The sequence below is a fragment of the Sphaerodactylus townsendi genome, linkage group LG01, assembly GCF_021028975.2.
Source record: "Sphaerodactylus townsendi isolate TG3544 linkage group LG01, MPM_Stown_v2.3, whole genome shotgun sequence".
NCBI lineage: Eukaryota > Metazoa > Chordata > Lepidosauria > Squamata > Sphaerodactylidae > Sphaerodactylus > Sphaerodactylus townsendi.
This window is the reverse complement of record NC_059425.1, coordinates 8,482,685-8,501,260: the sequence shown is the minus strand read 5'-3', so window position 1 is coordinate 8,501,260 and position 18,576 is coordinate 8,482,685. Positions and strand designations below refer to the sequence as shown.

At 48.8% G+C, this 18,576-nt stretch overlaps 2 protein-coding genes across 2 annotated transcripts in view; one reads left to right on the top strand and one right to left on the bottom strand.

The window, feature by feature from the left end:
* UBE2Q1 (ubiquitin conjugating enzyme E2 Q1) overlaps window positions 1–8,991 on the top strand; it is a 29,844-nt gene extending 20,853 nt beyond the window's left edge. Inside the window, exons 8-13 of the mRNA XM_048510616.1 lie at window positions 236–326; window positions 439–497; window positions 946–994; window positions 2,212–2,307; window positions 5,903–5,969; window positions 8,458–8,991. Coding sequence (XP_048366573.1) covers window positions 236–326; window positions 439–497; window positions 946–994; window positions 2,212–2,307; window positions 5,903–5,969; window positions 8,458–8,489 — 394 coding nt within the window. The 3' untranslated portion in view covers window positions 8,490–8,991. The remainder of the gene's footprint in view (window positions 1–235; window positions 327–438; window positions 498–945; window positions 995–2,211; window positions 2,308–5,902; window positions 5,970–8,457) is intronic.
* Window positions 8,992–12,999: 4,008 nt separating this feature from the next.
* LOC125436489 (tudor domain-containing protein 10-like) overlaps window positions 13,000–18,576 on the bottom strand; it is a 22,944-nt gene continuing 17,367 nt past the window's right edge. The window contains exons 9-11 of the mRNA XM_048503532.1: window positions 17,004–17,224; window positions 14,762–14,832; window positions 13,000–13,170 (exon numbers count right to left, since the gene is read on the bottom strand). Of these exons, the coding sequence (XP_048359489.1) occupies window positions 13,138–13,170; window positions 14,762–14,832; window positions 17,004–17,224 (325 nt within the window). The 3' untranslated portion in view covers window positions 13,000–13,137. The remainder of the gene's footprint in view (window positions 13,171–14,761; window positions 14,833–17,003; window positions 17,225–18,576) is intronic.

Genomic DNA, 18,576 nt, shown 5'->3' with positions numbered 1-18,576 from the left:
CGCTTTCTTTGTGGTCCTAGGAGCTGGAGCAGAAGAGCAGAACAGCTCTGCTTTGTATATTCATCTTCCTTCCTCCCACAGCGAATGTAGAATTCCCCCCCCCCCCCCCATGTTGACTGAAGTTGCACGGTCCAGTCCCAACTGTACCCCGTGACGAGCTTTGCCGAGCCTCCGTCTGGTTCTGTACTCATGGGGCCTCCCGCCCTCTCCTTTCTTTCTCCCCGTCTCTGCTCAGGGTCGACGAGGACAGCGCTTTGCATAGCGACCTGCAGATCCTCAAAGAAAAGGAAGGGACGGATTTCATTCTCCTGAACTTCACCTTCAAGGTCAGGTGGCGAAGGGGGGGGAGGAGCAGAGGCGTCGGCAGTGGGGGAGGGAGGAAAGAAGGGGAGCGTTGAGCCGAACTTAAATGCCCGTCTTCTTCTCTTCTCCCTTCAGGATAACTTCCCCTTTGACCCGCCCTTCGTAAGAGTCGTCTCTCCTGTGCTCTCGGGCGGGTAAGTGCCTCCTGCTCAATCTTGGAATTCTGCAGTCCCGATCCTAGAACATAAGAACATAAGAACGAGCCTGCTGGATCAGACCAGAGTCCCTCTAGTCCAGCACTCTGCTACTCGCAGTGGCCCACCAGGTGCCTTTGGGAGCTCACGTTCAGGATGTGAAAGCAATGGCCTGCTGCTGCTGCTGCTCCTGAGCACCTGGTTTGCTAAGGCATTTGCAATCTGAGATCAAGGAGGATCAAGATTGGTAGCCATAGATCAACTTCTCCTCCATAAATCTGTCCTGTCGTGTTGCTGCCCAGGGACAGGCTATCCCGTGCATTGTGGGACCGGGAAAGAACCAGATTGGTCCCTCTTTTCTTTTCAAAACAATTCCTCTCTTTTCAAGAGGATCCCTCTTGTGGCTTTGCAGCCGACTTACGTTTCTTTTCCTTGTGTTCCCTCTAAGGTACGTCCTGGGCGGAGGAGCCATCTGCATGGAGCTTCTGACGAAGCAGGTGAGTCGCTGGCGATGGGCGCACCATCTGGTGTCGTGGTTGAGAGCAGGCTTTAATCTGGAGAACCAGGTTTGATTCCCCGCTCTGCCACTTGGAGCTGTGGAGGCTTATCTGGTTCACCAGATTAGCCTGTGCACTCCCACACACGCCAGCTGGGTGACCTTGGGATAGTCACAGTTCTTCAGAGCTCTCTCAGCCCCACTCACCTCACAGAGTGTTTGTTGTGAGGGGAGGGGGGGGGAGGGAAAGGAGATTGTAAGCCCCTTTGAGAGGAGAGAAATCCAAACTCTTCTTCTTTCGGTCACACCCTTCGACTGCCTGATCAAAACCATGTGCTTCCAGAATGCCCTCTGCTTAGTCTTGTTTGCTTCCTTCTTGGGTTTCTGCCTACTGTGCCCGTTCATTCCCCCAAACTTTTTCAGATTATTGTTAAAAAAATTATTTTTAATGTAAAATTAAAATCAAACATAATAATTAGGGTGAAGCTTACATACATCTGTGTCATTTAATTTAACATCTTAAATTCCAATCATATTTTTTTAAGGCTAAAGAAATTATTATACAGTTTCAATTGTTTAACTGTATCTGACCTTATATACCGTATAGTCCTTATATAAGAGTTATATTTATAAGCTTGCATACATCTGTATCATTTAATTTAACATCTTAATTTCCAATCATATTTTTTAAGGCTAAATAAATTATTATACAGTTTCAGTTGTTTAACCGTATCTGTATATAGTCCTTATATAAGAGTTATATTTATAACTCTTGTACAATCAGTTCCAAAGATCTGCTTTTCATTGTATTCCATTCTAGCTGCTGTCACCGCATCTTTAAACAATTTGTTCCCCACTTTTGGTACAGCGTGGTGTAGTGGTTAATTTGGAGAACCGGGTTTGATTCCCCACTCCTCCACTTGAGTGGCAGAGGCTTATCTGGTGAACCAGATGTGTTCCCATACTCCTACGTTACTGCTGGGTGACCTTGGCCCAGTCACAGGACTCTCTTAGCCCCACCTGCCTCACAAGGTGTCTGTTGTGGGGAGAGGAAGGGAAAGGAGCTTGTAAGTCCCCTTGAGTCTCCTTACAGGAGAGAAAGGTGGGGCATAAATCCAAAGTCGTCGTCTTCTTGGTGGATAGGATGAAAACAGGTGGCTGGATTTGCGGGTCTCTCCTTCCCCTCCCTCAGATTCGATCCTGCTTGTGTCTTTCCAGGGTTGGAGCAGCGCCTACTCCGTGGAATCTGTGATCATGCAGATCAGCGCTACACTGGTGAAAGGCAAAGCCAGGGTCCAGTTTGGGGCCAACAAAGTAAGTTCATCCACAGTCCCGCCTTGCTCACCGAGCCGCAAAACCATAGAAATCTGTCCAGACCAATGACAGAGATTTCCAGCGAGCAGTACGGTAATTCTAGAATCGCAGGACGCAACATCTTGTCCGACCCTAAGCTGAGGTGGCTATTGACCAGAGCGAGAACCAACACTTTTCCACTAACCTTTTCCCCAGAGAGGTTCACGGTACCTTCACAGCAAAAGCGTACCTGTGAATACTGTCAAACCTCTGAGAAGTCATTGGAGCACATTTATTAGTTTGTCCAAAATTTAACGATTTTAGACAAACCCTGTTTCTAGGGGACCCCTTACTGGTCCATCCAAGCCTTTTTAACCTTAAATTGAACTATCTTCTGAATACAGAGAATCCCAAGCAATTGGACATAGTGGCCAAATTCTTGCTCACTATTACGAAATAATTTCCCGGTCTCCTCTTTCGTCCTGATGTATGCATTTTTGAAACAGGAGTACCTGTTCTATCTTGTAAAACTGTATTTGGATTACTTAGCTCTGCTATGTTTTAATGCCTAATAAAGGTCTTTGAACTTGAACTTGAACTTGAATCGCAGGACGGTGCAAACTGCCAAAAGGAGGAAAATTTAACCGTGTTAGGCACAACACATCGTAATTCAGAAAGTTGTTCACAAAGGGGTGCTGTGTGGTTTCCGGGCTGTATGGCCGTGTTCTAGCAGCATTCTCTCCTGATGTTTCGCCTGCATCTGTGGCTGAATGCATCTTCAGAGGATCTGCATCTGTGGCTGGCATCATCAGATCCTCTGAAGATGCCAGCCACAGATGCAGGCGAAACGTCAGGAGAGAATGCTGCTAGAACACGGCCATACAGCCCGGAAACCATACAGCACACCCAGTGATTCCGGCCGTGAAAGCCTTCGACAATACGTTGTTCACAAAGTTAAAAGGTGACGCAGTAAAAGCCAGGCGATGCACGCAGTGAACGAACACTTTGATAAACGCTTGTGTCATACCTTTTAATAGTCAAACATGACCCTGTCTGCGGATGCTTAAATCCATAGATCAGGGCCATACCGACAGACAGAAGTTGTATAGAAACAGGGGCCTCTGCCAAAACAACCGATCTCCTGTGTCAGTGACTAGGAGTCCTGGTCAGAAAGGAACCATAGCTTAGGGGGCAAGTGGAGGAGAAGACTGGACCAACCCCACGCCCTCCCCCATGATTCTTGGAGATCCCGGCTTATTCTATGGCGCCAGTGATGGCGAACCTTTTCGAAACCGAGTGCCCAAACTGCAACCCAAAACCCACTTATTTATTGCAAAGTGCCAACGTGGCAATTTAACCTGAATACTGAGGTTTTAGTTTAGAAAAAACGGTTGGCTCCAAGGTGCGTGTTACTCGGGAGTAAGCTTGGTGGTAGTCGATGAAAAAGCTTTGCTTTTTCTGGAAGCAACCAGCCTGGCGTAGCGCTTCGAATGGGTGAATCACAATCCTAGGAGGGTTTACTCAGAAGCAAGCCCCATTGCCAGCAACAGAGCTTACTCCCAGGTAAAGGATTGCGCTTTTGTTCTTTGCCTGAAAATCTGTGGGGTTTAACAGCGCTTAACAGGGTTACCTACACTGCTTCCCCAAAACCTGGTCTGAGGTTTAATGCTGATAATCGAGCTCAGCAGCCCAGGCCAGCCTAGATGTGGAGGGGCACTCTGTTTGCACGTGCCCACAGAAAGGGCTCTGAGTGCCACCTCTGGCATCCGTCCCATAGGTTCGCCACCACTGATATAGACCAAAGTAATTACACCAATGCATACTTCTACTCACAAAATGAGTAATCGTGAAACCAGTAATAAATTGGAATACAATTCTGTCTTTGTTTTCTTGGTAACAACTCAAAATATTATTAATATAGTTCAACAGGTAAGCATCTTGGGTATAAAACCTCTGGATTTGGTTTTTATTTCGATGATTTATTATCGGTTCAAATATTACTCATTTTGTGAACAGAAGTACGCATTGGTGTCATTACTTTGGTCTTTACCTGTCATACACCTGCCTTGATTACTATGGTGGATTAACATGGAGGGAAATTTGCAACAAATAACACATTTGCCTATTCTGTTATAAAAGCAACATTGTGAACTGTTTGTCCAGTGACTGAACACCTCCCAATCTACTGGCCCTTTAGGTAGCCAAGGCTGTTCTGGGACTGTTCTGTCTCTTTCAACCAAGAGGCAAGATGCCCCAACCCATAATCTCCAGGGACCAGGGGTGGGTGGCCATCCGTGCATGTTATCTGAGAGACTGTGCCTCCTCATACTGCCCCATCAGGTCCTTCCGCTCTTCGGAGAACCTGTTAAAAGTCCCTGGCCCTAAAGACATCCGGCTGGCCTCCACGAGGACCAGGGCCTTTACAGCCCTGGCCCCAGTAGTGGGATTCAAATAATTTAACAACTCGTTGTTTACAAGCACCATTTTAACAAACGGTTCTGCTGAAGTGGTGCGAACCGGCTGAATCCCACCACTGCCTGGCCCCCTACCTGGCTCCCAAGGGGGCTTAGAGCCCTGCGGGACTTACAACGTTTCTGCAGGGCCTGCAAAACTACTAGTCCACCAGTCGCTTCCATCTGGTCAGCCGGGATGATCGCACTATCCCCATATTACTATCTTGGAGCAGCAGTGGCGTAGGAGGTTAAGAGCTCGTGTATCTAATCTGGAGGAACCGGGTTTGATTCCCAGCTCTGCCGCCTGAGCTGTGGAGGCTTATCTGGGGAATTCAGATGAGCCTGTACACTCCCACACACGCCAGCTGGGTGACCTTGGGCTAGTCACAGCTTCTCGGAGCTCTCTCAGCCCCACCTACCTCACAGGGTGTTTGTTGTGAGGGGGGAAGGGAAAGGAGATTGTAAGCCCCTTTGAGTCTCCTGCAGGAGAGAAAGGGGGGATATAAATCCAAACTCTTCTTCTTCTTCTCTTCTTGGGCTCTCGTGGGTATGGTGTGTGGGGGGAATTATCTAGCGTAAAACACACTGGGAGGCATGAGCTACGTTGTGTTCAAATTTCAGAGCGTTTGGTCCAGCAAACCCCTGGACCCTCCCTCACCTTCCCCTTCCTCCGCTAGGGTGGGTGGGCCATGTGCAGATGGCCCACCCCATCCCTTTCACTCCATAAGGCAGTGGTTTTCAAGGAAGGCATGGTTGGTTCCCTTGTATCAGAGGGTGTTGCTTTGACGGCCAGCAGATGGCGCAGTTGCGGAACAGAACTGTGGTTCCAACTGTCACAGGTGTGGCATGTACACAATAACTGGCACAGTTAACTGGCACAGTTGTGACATGTACACAACAGGAGGTGTGGAAACAGTATAGAAACCTGGCCGCACGCAAATGCGACGTGTAAAATTTCAAAGCAATTGGTCCAGTAGTTTGGGAGATTACCTGTCAGCAGAAAAACGCACTGATAGATTTTTATATAGAGATATTGTATATTATATGTTGTCATGGTTGTTTTACTGTTTGTTCGGTTGTTCGCCGCCCTGAGCCCTGTGGGGCAGGGCGGGCTGCAAATGTAAAGAATAAATAAATAAAAGCCGGCCCGATCTTTCCCGCAGAACCAGTACAGCCTGACGAGAGCGCAACAGTCGTACAAATCCCTGGTCCAGATCCACGAGAAGAACGGTAAGGACTAGGAACTTGGGGCAACGGGCAGCAGAGCCTTCTGCCTAGAGCTAATCAGGAATGCTAATACAGCTGCCATGTGGGAAGGAATCTCACACTTAAAGAACTGGGGTTTTGACTTGCCCCGACCCTTTCGGATACCAGCGCTCTCATGCATTCTCGCGTGGATGTTCTTTCTTTCCCACCCCACCTTCCTCCCCATAATTCTCTTCCATTTTTTCCTGACAACACCCCTGTCAGGTAGGCTAGGCTGGGAGTGTGTGGCTCATTCAAGGTCACCCTGCAAGCTTCCAAGGCACAAGTAGAGATTCAAACCTGGGTCAGGTACCTGTCCAAAACTGTTAGCCACTTCCATACGGGGCCTTCTTGGTGGTAGCGCCCTGCCTTTGGGATATCCTCCCTTTACCAGGTTCCTTTGCAGATCATCTGTTAAGGACCTTGCTAAGATTTGTTTATTTTAAGGGGGGGGGACCCCCTTTTTTGACTTGCTGCCCCTCAGTGCTGGTCTTTTGTTTGTTGGTATTTACACCGTTTGATTTTATTTTCATGGCAGCTAACTTTATACCCATTTTTAGGTTTTTTAAAAAAATTCTTTTTGCTTTATGAACATCTTACCTGTATTGTTGCAAATTATCCTGGACGGAAATGTGGAGAGGCGGCATCTGTTTTAAATAAATCCAAGTCGCCACCCTCCTGAGGGCCAAATGAGAGCCAGCGTGGTGTAGTGGTTAAGAGTGTCTGACCAGAATCGAGGAGATCTGGGTTCAAATTACTGCTCCACCGTGGATCTCACAGAGATATTGGGCAGCCGTTTAGTCTCAGGCTAACCTACTTCCCGGGGCAGTTGTGTGGGGAAAAAGAAGACAAGAGCTATTTCCTGTGTTTTATTTATCTGTTCCAAAAATTTCTAAATTGCCTTCCCACCCGACTTTGGTTCCGAGGCAGTAAATAACAAAAATGCTTTTTAAAAAAAAAACACATATAAATATGTATACAAGTGAAACTAAACACACTCATCAAGGGAATGCTGGCTAAAAAATTTTACCTGCCAGTGGAAGGAAATGATAGACAAAACCAACGAATGTGCTTGGGGAGAAAGTTCCAGAATTTTGGTGCCACAACGGGAAAGGCCCTATTCTTGGGTTGCCATCCATCTAGCGCAGGTGAGGGCACCTGAAGTAAGGCTCCAAAGGTGACCATAATGAAGTATTACTTCACTCATGAGTTTCATGGAGAAAGTGTGGCATATACAGTTAACTAGGTAAATGAAACTGTTGGATGTGGCTGAAGCATCCATGGTTAATCCTATGCCCGGTTGACTACACATAAAACAGTATATTAGGGCTTTCTTTTTTTCACATGGCTATACTAGAAGATGATAGTACAGTCAGTGGAGGGGCAGCAGTTGAGAAAATTGTACGCTTCCGCATTAGAATATACCGTATATACTCGAGTATATATGCCGACCCGAATATAAGCCGAGGCACCTAATTTTATCACAAAAAACTGGGAAACTTATTGACTCGAGTATAAGCCTTCGAACTTGACTCAGTAGCATCTAAAAACAGAAGATTTGGGAGCAAGATGAGATAGAGTTGCTTAACAGAGTTTGCATTAGGGATGAGCAGCTTTCCAGCGCTCTAGGAACACAAATGAACCACTGTTTTCCTCCAAATGTAGAATAATTCTGGGATTCATAGCCATGCCAGCCTAAACTTTGCTCCAAAGAAAGTCTTTGTCTTCAGCAATATCAGCATTTGGCAGTAAACTACTGTATGAAGAAATGTATTCATCTAGAATCCAATGCACCAATAACCCTTAGGAGAGAAATGCCTCAGTTTCTTGTCTCTCTGTCTCTCTGTCTCTCTGTCTCTCTGTCTCTCTCTCTCTCTCTCTCACACACACACACACACACACACACACACACACACACACACACACACACCCAGTTGTAATGCTATGCAGGCTGTCCTTAAAGCTTGTTTTTACAGTTCTCTGGTGAGTTAGAAAAAAAGCAGCAACGTGCTCACCGGATCCCCACAGTAGCCCCAGCTCCAGCCGCCATCCTTGGAATTACCGTATATGCTCGAGTATAAGCCGAGGGGGGCTTTTTCAACATAAAAATGTGCTGAAAAAGTAGGCTTATACTCGAGTATACGGTAGTCGTGAACGAATATGAGAATTATCATTCATTTTTGCTCGCTGTCTTTCTCAAAACCAATATTTGGTGCATTATTGGACATGGTGTTTTGATACAAGAGACTTCATAATTCATTGAACGACTTATAAATGAATGGGAAAAGCAGGGCTAGATAGGAGCTAGGACCCAGGTGGAGCGTTCAGCAACAAAGACAGTCTGGCATGCTTTGTTCTGTGGCGGAGGAGTAGACAACCTTACTATCATCTTTCTGTGGAACAGAGTGTACATACGCTGTCTACGTGTGATTCTTTCCCCCATCTAATCCCGGCCGTTGACTTTCGCTTGCAGGTTGGTACACGCCCCCCAAGGAAGACGGATAGCGCGGGGTGGGGGCCGCCTGGACCAATCCGACGTCCCCGCTGAACACGCTGTGGCCGGCTCGTCAAACGCCTCCTCTCCCTCCCAGGACAGGGACTGCGCCACCGGTTCAGCGAGACAGAAACGCCAAGCGGCTCTTTACAAACTTTTACGGAATCAAAACTGTTGCGAGCGGCCGGGCCCCACGGGGCTCCTCCGTAGCTCGTCTTGGACCTGCGCTAGCAGGCGACTGGCAGTCACTCTTATTAAAAACAAACCACCCCCCTTCCCACCCCCCCATCCCCCCACACACAAAAAAGACTCAATTCTCTTGTTATCGCTGGCAGCTTCCGGCTCTGCTGCTGCCCGGGGCACCTACGCCTCTCTCCCTCTGCTACGGATTTAATTTATTTTCTTATTTTCATGTACACTGCTTTTCTTTTTTTTTTTTTTGGTTACAGCGTATGATGGATGTGTATGGGAAAAATGTATCTTTCGAAAACAATTACATTTGTTAATTTGAAAGGGGGACTGGTCTTACCTAACTGTCCACCAGGTAGGTGATTATAGGGCGCGGAGGGATTGTCGTTTTTCGGCCCTTAAGACACAGCTTGAAACTGGCGTTCAAGGCAAGAGATGGTGTTCGCCCTGGGTGTTCCTTGGAGGTCTTCCATCCAAATAGACGGAGGCGTTTGGATTGATACCCCGCCTTTCTCTCCAGTAAGGAGACTCCAAGGTGGCTTACAAGCTCCTTTCCCTTCCTCTCCTCACAACAGACACCGCGTGAGGTAGATGGGACTGAGAGAGTTCTGAGAGAACTGGGACTGTCACCCAGCAGGCTTCATGTGGAGAAGCAGGGAAACCAATCTGGTTCTCCAGATTAGAATCCACCTGCTCTTAACCACTACAACCATGCTGGCTCCCAGGATCCAGGCTGAGAGTTTGCGACAGGCCCAGGGTCACCCACGAATCTTCCACGGCAGAGCGGGGCTTCGAACCTGGGTTTTCCAGACCCTAGCGCCGTGGCAGCGAACCTTTGGCACTCCAGATGTTATGGACTACAATTCTCATCAGCCCCTGCCAGCATGGCCAATTGTAGGGGCTGATGGGAATTGTAGTCCATAACATCTGGAGTGCCAAAGGTTCGCCACCACTAGTGCAACGCCTTAACTACTAGAGGATTGTTGTCTGTGGGGTAATCTGTTCCCCATCTTTCTGTTTGTGTACTTTCTTTTTGGTACTCTGCAAGTGGGTAAAGGTAGGATGAAGTCGGCAGGGGGGTCCAGGTAACATTCCGCCAGAGGGCAGGCTGAAACGAAGGGGTTCCTCGTTGCTTACCTGTGTGTTCAGCGCTTTCCTCACAACGTCGGGCCCAAGGTTATGCGTAAGGTGTCAATGGGGGACGGAAGGGAACGGAGTAAAGCCCGATCTGATCAGATCTGGAAAACCAAGAAGAGCCTGTGCTTGGAGTAAGGGCCACCAAGGAAAGCTCTGCGGAGGAAGGCCCCGGCAAACTGCTTCTCAGTTGTCTCCAAAGCCTTGTGGAGGTGACATACAGGTGGCCGTGAAGTCGCAGCCAATTTACAGCGGCCTGGCAGGGTTTTGAAGGCATAAGTCGTTAACTGGTTAAATGCCCTGGAGCTAATTAGATCAGGGCAGCCGAGGCCTGTTCGATTATACAAATTAGGCCTTGCTTGTCACTGGAGACAGCCTTCTGGCCCAGTGACACGCCATTCCTTATCCTGCCTCTCCACACTGACAGAGACCTGAACCTTGGCCTTGAAGCAGAAGCAAAGATTTTTCAGGCTGCCATAGCCTCGCAGGCCTCTGCCGGCTCTGTCCCTAGAAGAGGAGTTTGGATTTATACCTCACCTTTCTCTGCTGTAAGGAGACTCCAGGTGGCCGACAAGCTCCTTTCCCTTCCTCCCCGCAACAGACACCTTGTGAGGCAGGTGGAGCTGAGAGAGTTCTGAGAGAACTGTGGTCACCCAGCAGGAACGTAGGAGTGGGGAATCAAACCCGGTTCTCCAGATTAGAACCCCCCTGCTCTTAACCACTACACACTGGCTGTCAGACCGATTCTGTTCTGTTGCCAGATGCTGCTACGCTTCGGGAAGCTGTGGATGGGTTTATTCCACATCCTCGGGGCAGCTACTGTTCGAACGGCCCTGCCTTTCAGGATTTACTCGTAATGCGGAGAAAGGATAAGGCAGCCCCACATGGTCTGGAGAGATGCGTTTTAGCACCATGACCATCCCATGCAAATCTTTCACGCTACAAATCCCATCAGCCCCTGCCAGCATGGCCAATTGCCCATGGTGGCAGGGGCTGATGGGAATTTTAGTCCGCGAACATCTGGAGAGCCGCAGGTTGCAGACCCCTGGCCTAGAACAGTGATGGCGAACCTTTTTGAGACCGAGTGCCCAAACCGCAACCCAAACCCCACTTATTTATCGCAAAGTGCCAACCTGACAATTTAACGTGAATGCTGAGGTTTTAGTTTAGAAAAAAACGGTTGGCTCCCTCTTCCTCCGCCCCACCCGCTCGAGCAGGGGCCAGCCTGCTCTAGCCTCCAGCAAGTCCCGCGCGCACCGCTCTGTGCCTCTCTAGCGTCTCTGCCGCCTCTGTGCCGCCCCTCAGGCAGCAGCCACCCAGAGCATAGGCACCAGGCCCGCCAGCCGAGTCCTCCCTGCTCACCGAGGTGCGCGCACCTCGCGCTTGGTGGCCTAGGCCAGCTTAGATGTGTGTGTGTGATTTTCCACGCCCCCCACACGACAAACTGTGCGTGCCCAGAGAGGGCTCCAAGTGCCACCTCTGGCACTCGTGCCATAGGTTCGCCATCATTGACCTAGAAGTACGCCCCACCTGTGAAAAATCGAGCGTGGAGCAGTCTGGTTCCCAAGATCTCATGGGTGGTGCCAGGCAGTAACGGCAAGGGGCAGGTGGCCGACGGTAACCTCACAGGCTTTCGAAGATGAGGCGGTTTGCCGTTGCCTGCCTCTGCATAGCAATTCTGGTCTTTCTTGGTGGTCTCCCGTTCGAGCACTAACCAGGGCTGCTTCCAAATGGGTTCAGGTTAGGACAGGCCATGCCAATCAGGGCACACTCCCATTGGCAGCACCTCCTAAAAAACCATCCGGTTCAAAATCAGGCTTTGGCAGGATCTCCATATGAGCCCTCCGCCCGTCCAAAGCGCTTAAGCGGCCCTCCGGAATGGGGGAAACGAGCCGGCGGGGTAGTAGAAAGTATCCAGCTGACGGCCACTTGCAGTGAATTCTGACTTGTCAAGAGATGGACTCACTTGGAAGTCTCCTGGGTGGATGGGGCTGGCCGGAGGCAGGAATCTTGGGGACCCGAAAGATAATCGCGGCAGAACATCTGCATCAGTCACAGACCAAGAAAGGGATTTGGGTGTCTTAGTTGATAGTTCCATGGGAATGTCAACTCAATGCATGGCAGCTGTGAAAAAGGCAAACTCTATGCTGGGGATCATTAGGAAAGGAGTTGATAATAAAACTGCAAGGATTGTCATGCCCTTATATAAAGCATTGTGGAAAAGCGACTGCACTTAGGAGTATCTTCGTGTGTCAGTTCCTGGTCAAGCCACGTGATCTCAAAAAAAAGGATATTGAGGAGATAGAAAAAAAAGTGCATGAGAAGGGCAATGAGGATGATTGAAGGGGATTGGAGCGCACCTTCCTTAATGAGGAGAGGCTGCAGCGCTTTGGGGACTCTTTAGTTTGAAGAGGAGGCGTCTGAGGGGGGATATGATTGAAGTCTATAAAATTATGCATGGGGTAGAAAATGTTGACAGAGAGAAATTGTTCTCTCTTTCTCACAATACTAGAACCAGGGGCACTCTATTGAAAATGCTGGGGGAAGAATTAGGACTAATCAAAGGAAAACACTTCTTCACGCAACGTGTGATTGGTGTTTGGAAGATGCTGCCACAGAAGGTGGTGATGGCCACTCACCTGGATAGCTTTAAAAGGGGCTTGGACAGATTTATGGAGAAGTCAATCTCTGGCTACCAATCTTGATCCTCCTTGATCTGAGATTGCAAATGCCTTAGCAGACCAGGTGCTCAAGAGCAGCAGCAGCAGCAGGCCATTGCTTTCACCTCCTGCATGTGAGCTCCCAAAGGCACCTGGTGGGCCACTGCGAGTAGCAGAATGCTGGACTAGATGGACTCTGGTCTGATCCAGCAGGCTAGTTCTTATGTTCTTAACGGGTTGCTAGACCGGGCAAGATCCAGTAGTTTCTTGAGCGGCTTCATATAATCCTCTCTTTTTTTTTTAAAAAAAAAAAGGAAACTGATACATTCCGGGTACAACATTTTATTTACGTAACACAGAAACACAATAAACCGCACCCAAATCAGTTGATTCTGCACACAATTTTTTAAAAATCTCTTCTGCCCAGCACAATTTTCAGCTGTTTTGACAACTCACAGCTTCCGGGGAGAGGCAAAGACTTTCAAAACAAAGAGCCCTGTGAAGCAGCCCTAATTTTAAAAAAAGGATTGGGTTCGAAACGGTTACAGAAGCAAATCCATGAAGTAAAGTACAGCCGGAGCGTAACCTCGCCCCGACCTTCGACAAAACAAAAAGTAACAACAACTGAACGTCCCTTCTCGAGATCCCGGTTGAGGATTCCTTGAAGACTTTTCTCCTAGTTTGTCTTGGCAAACTTTGCGATGTGAGCCTGTGAGAGAATCGAAGAGGAAAAGAACATCTGTACCCGTTTGTAGGTGTCCCTCCCTTCTTTGGATCCACTCTTACTGTGGAATATTTGGGGGAAGGATTGAACTTTGTTGTCCAGAGCTGTGAATATTCAACAATTCAGCAGGCTGCTAAATCTGTTTTTAATGTAACGAGACGCTTCGCTCTCTCTGAGATAAAGAGGAGGAGGAGGAGTTTGGATTTATATCCCCCCTTTCTCTCCTGCAGGAGACTCAAAGGGGCTCACAATCTCCTTGCCCTTCCCCCCCTCACAACAAACACCCTGTGAGGTGGGTGGGACTGAGAGAGCTCCGAGAAGCTGTGACTAGCCCAAGGTCACCCAGCTGGTACGTGTGGGAGTGCCCAGGCTAATCTGAATTCCCAAGATAAGCCTCCACAGCTCAGGCAGCAGAGCTGGGAATCAAACCCGGTTCCTCCAGATTAGACACACAAGCTCTTAACCTCCTACGCCACTACTGCTCCCTAAAGATGTTAGGAGGGTCAGCTGAGGTGCAGCGGTCAAGAAAATTATACGCTTCCGTACTAGAATACAGTCTCAAGTGAATATATGAATTATAATTCATTGTTACACAAGGCCTTTGTCAAAACCATTAATTTGTGCATTAGTGAACGTGGTACTTTGATACAGGAGCGTTTACAGTTCATTGCGTTTTTACTTTCAAACCGATGGGGCGGGGGAGCACGGCTAGGTAGGCGCTAGGACCCAGGTGGAACACTCAACAGCCAAGATGGCCCGGCGTGTTGAGTTCTGTGGGAGAAGACTATACAATCCTACTAACATCTTTTTCTGAGACAGACTATGGCAGTGATAGCGAACCTTTTGGAGGCCGAGTGCCCAAATTGCAATCCAAAACTCACTCATTTAACGCAAAGTGCCAACACGGCAATTTAACCTGAATACTGAGGTTTTAGTTTAGAAAAACTGGTTGGCTCCGAGGCGTGCGTTATTCGGGAGTAAGCTTGGTGGTAGTCGGTGGCTTTGCTTTGAAGCCACCGTGCAACTCTTCCAACGGGTGAATCACGACCCTTGGAGGGTTTACTCAGAAGCAAGCCCCATTGCTAGCAACCGAGCTTACTCCCAGGTAAAGGATCACAGCTTTTAGTTCTTCGCAGCAGATGAAAATCCAGTGTGGGGCTTAACCAGCTTAACAGGGTTACCTACAGCCAAGCTTCCTCAAAAAACTAGGACTTGTGGGGGGTTAATTCCACTTAATAATTGAGCCCATGACCCAGGCCAGCCTAGAGGTAATTTCCATGTGCCCACAGAGGGGTTTCCTGAGTGCTACCCTCTGGCACCCAAGGTGTCATAGGTTCGCTTACTGACTGGACTATGGTCAAGAGTTGCTGAAATCTTAGAAGTTGGACCAAGATTTCTAGATAAAAGAGAAGAAGAAGTTTGGATTTATATCTCCCCTTTCTGTCCTGTAGGAGACTCAAACTACTGCCAGATATCAAATGTGAGGTGAAAACCTATGTAACACCCTTCTCTCTTTACCACCCCCAGCACCAAATGCCCCAAAGAATATTGTGATGCTCTCTGCATTAATTCCTACCTCCGTCTCTGACTGCTGTACCACTCTCCCTTTCAAGATTTGACGGATCATGATCTGAGGAGGAAGAACATCTACACGAGAGAGAGAAAAAAAATCGAGGTAGAGAGGATTCTGGCCGCGGCTTCAGTTTTTTAATCTGCTTGTGTTGTCTTGGAAGAAAAAAGAAGGAAGAGTTTGGATTTATATCCCGCCTTTCTCTCCTGTAAGGAGACTCAAGGTGGCTTACAAGCTCCTTTCCCTTCCTCTCCCCACAACAGATACCTTGTGATGCAGGTGGGGCTGAGAGAGACCTGAGAGAACTGTGACTAGCCCTAGGTCAGCCAGCAGGAATGTAGGAGTGTGGAAACACACCTGGTTCCAGAGGTGGGATCCAGCAGGTTCTCACCAGTTCCTGAGAGTGGGTTACCACTACTTGTGTGTGCTCTAGAGGGGGCTACCACCAACTGGCTTCCATCTCCACTGCCTCCCATGAGGCATACCAGCCTTGAACGTGAAGGTTCCAGGCACCAATTCATGGCTCACAATGTAACTCCCCTGAACTGGGTTAATCCCTTTCAGGTACTGCAATTCGTTGATTCTCAGCCTTTCGTACCTTTTATCTCACCAGTCTCTATCAAAGAACCTGTGTGTTTCACCATTGCTGTGTTCAGATTTGTGAGTTGGGGCATTTTCTATAATATGATGATGATTTAGAAATGACCTGGTACAAATAAATTTTTGGGGTTGTGGTGGGGTGGCTGCCCATGGGGGGGGGGGGGCAATCCAACTCAGGTTTTGCCCAGGGCTCAGGTTTGCCTAGGTACGCCTCTGCCCCCTTTGCTGAGGGCAGGCTGGCGAGGGAACCTGTTGCTAAAATTTTTGGATCCCACCACTGCCTGGTTCACCAGATAAGCCTCTGCCTCTCAGGTGGAAGAGTGGGGAATCAAACCCGGTTCTCCAGATTAGAATCTACCTGCTCTTAACCACTACACCATGCTAGGGGAAGTTATAAATTTTTTGGGGGGGGGGGGGAATATGCCCTTTAAATGACCCCCTCATGACGCAGGAACCTTTCCCCCAAAACCAATCAAGATCAAACATTTGGCTCAGCCTGATTCCAAAGTGAAATGCCTTGCCTTGCCTGCAAGAGGTGGCAGAGAGTCATCAGGTTTCCACTGGGACAACAAAACCGCAACTCCCCTAAAGGCGTATAAAAGAAAGCCAGCTTTTTGGCTTCACAACACCCTTCCTCTGGCCTGATTTTCATTTAAAAATGAGGGGGGTGGGCTAAGAGGAATTCTCACAGCCTCACTTCTTTCTTCCCCCTATTTTAGTCCCGTTCTTTCCTCTTCCAGCCTTCCAGTCACGCTTCATCGGCCAGCACAGCTCCCTCTTCACAACATTACCCAATCTGTTTGCCCTTCCTTCTAAGCCCCCATTCCACCTCCTGCCTTCTTTTACGCTCCCACACCCTCTCCTCCCCTCAACTCCCAACCCTCAACTCCATCCCTACCCTCACAGTATTTCTCATCTGTCTGGTATTCCTTAATTCCCACCCACCCCTGCTCCAGTCTCTGCCGACATCCTCCAGCACAATTCGCCGCTGGCATTCCAGCCATCTGAGGGATTGTCACAGCAGCCAATATGGTGCCTTGTTTCAGCAGCTCGAGAACGTTCGCTGGCTAGCAACACGTCCTGGAACAAGCACCATTTTCCTTTGGGGGACGTTCTTGCCCAAAAGAGAGATCCCGCTGAAACTGAAATCAAAGCTGCCTGTCAGGACCACCTGGTTGGGCCCTAAATCCACCTTGGGCCCTGCCTACCTCCTCCCCCTCCTTCTTCTTTTTTGGCCTTTAGATCGGGCGCCTGTGTATATGTGTATATGTGTTTTACACAATCTTGTTATTTTAATGTATTTATTGTTATTAATTGCCGCTGATTTTAATGGGTTAATTTTATACTGTATCAATTGCTGTGGGAAACAGCCGGGGATGAGGCGGCCTATAAATTTAATTAATCATCATCATCATCATCATCATCATCATCATCATCATCATCATCATCATCATCCAAGGAAGCAAGCCAGATTTCCCTAACTACTTGGGGAGGGCTCTGTAGATTGGCAGACCCCCTCTCCCTCACATCTGCACCAGGTTCCATTGTGTGGATTTAACAATCCGCATAGGGACCTACAGAGATTATGAGGGGCTATGTTGGAATGGCCTGATTCCTTCCCGCCTGAGTGGGAATACCGGCCGCCTACCTTCGTGGAGCATGAACGGCTGAGCCAAAGGCTGAATGGCCCAGAAGTCGTCCTTGTTCAGTCTCCGTAGAGAATTCAGAGGAACGGTGGCTGAGTGGCCAAAATCCATAAAGAACACCACGGCCAGATTCCCCACCTTATCCACAACCCAGCACCTGAAAGAGAGCAAGAGGCCCAAAGGCCTGTCTGTCGGCTTGGGATCCTTCTTCTGCCGGACGTTTCTGAGAGAGTCACAAAGAAATAACGATGGAAATAGCTGCGGGGGCTCAGAGGTACACTGCTTCAAAACATGGAGGAAGAGTTTGGATTTATACTCCGCCTTTCTCTCCTGTAAGGAGACTCAAGGTGGCTGACGAGCTCCTTTTTCCTTCCTCTCCCCACAACAGACACCTGGTGAGGTAGGTGGGGATGAGAGAGTTCTGAGAGGACTGTGACTAGCCTAAGGTCACCCAGCAGGCTTCACGTGGAGGAGTGGGGAAACAAACCCACTTCTCCAGGTTAGAGTTCACCGCTCTTAACCAGTAGACCACACTTGCTCTCATGGGGGTGTGTGTGTGTGTTTCGATGGAGAAGGAAAGCCACATAAACAGAAGAAACACAGAATTTGCGGGGGGGGGGGGAGTTCATACAATAATTCAGAGGCAAAGTCAACAAGGCACTGAGCACCTTACCTACAACGGCAGGCAAGAGGGTTTGGGGCTTTTAAGGGAGGAGAAACGACAACTAATGGGGACACGATCCATGTTTACAAATTTACACGCAGGGTGGAGATAGCAGAGAGGAAACACTCCTGATGGGGAGATTCGGGCGCACTCAATGGATCCGCTGGGCAGAAGATTTTTTAAAAATGACATAAGAAAACCATTTCCTTGTTGCGGCAGGCTACCTAGAACCAAACTGCCGGGCAGGGCAGGACAAGAGAGTCTTTGGGCCCAGGAGCAAGACTCCTCTGGGTGGAGCAGGGTGGAACCAGGGGAAGAAAGGGGTAATCAGGAGAGAATATGGGGCAGGGCAGCCATGCAGTTTGGCCCCAGAAAACTCAGAGAGGGTGGTGGTAGCCTGCAAGCTAAACAAAACATGAGTCAGCAGTGTGATGCAGAAGCCAAGAAAGCCAATGTGATTCTGGGCTGTATCAATAGGAGTATAGTGTCCAGTGGCATGATGCTGGCAGGGGATGATGGGAACTGTAGTCCATAACATCTGGAGCGCTGCGAGTTTGACACCTGTGTCCTACTGCCCCATCGTCTTCGCGATGGCCGGCGGCCGTGCATGTGGAGGGGGATTTTGCACCCCCCACGTGACCAGATTAGTTGTGCCCAGGGACATGGGTTACCCCATGTCCTCAGGCAGATACGCCCCTGCCACAAGGTTAGGTGACAGTCGCTGGCTTAAATTATTTCCCTTTGAAAGTTTGACAAATGCGTGGAAGCCTTTTCATGGCTTACTTACTGTCTGTCCAGGACAAAGACAACCACAATGTTCAGTGGAAGTGTGTCTGCTTTTAGGATACCAGTTGTGTTGAAGGCAGGCGGGATCTGTTATCTGTGCCCTTGGTTGTGGTTGTTCCTGTACC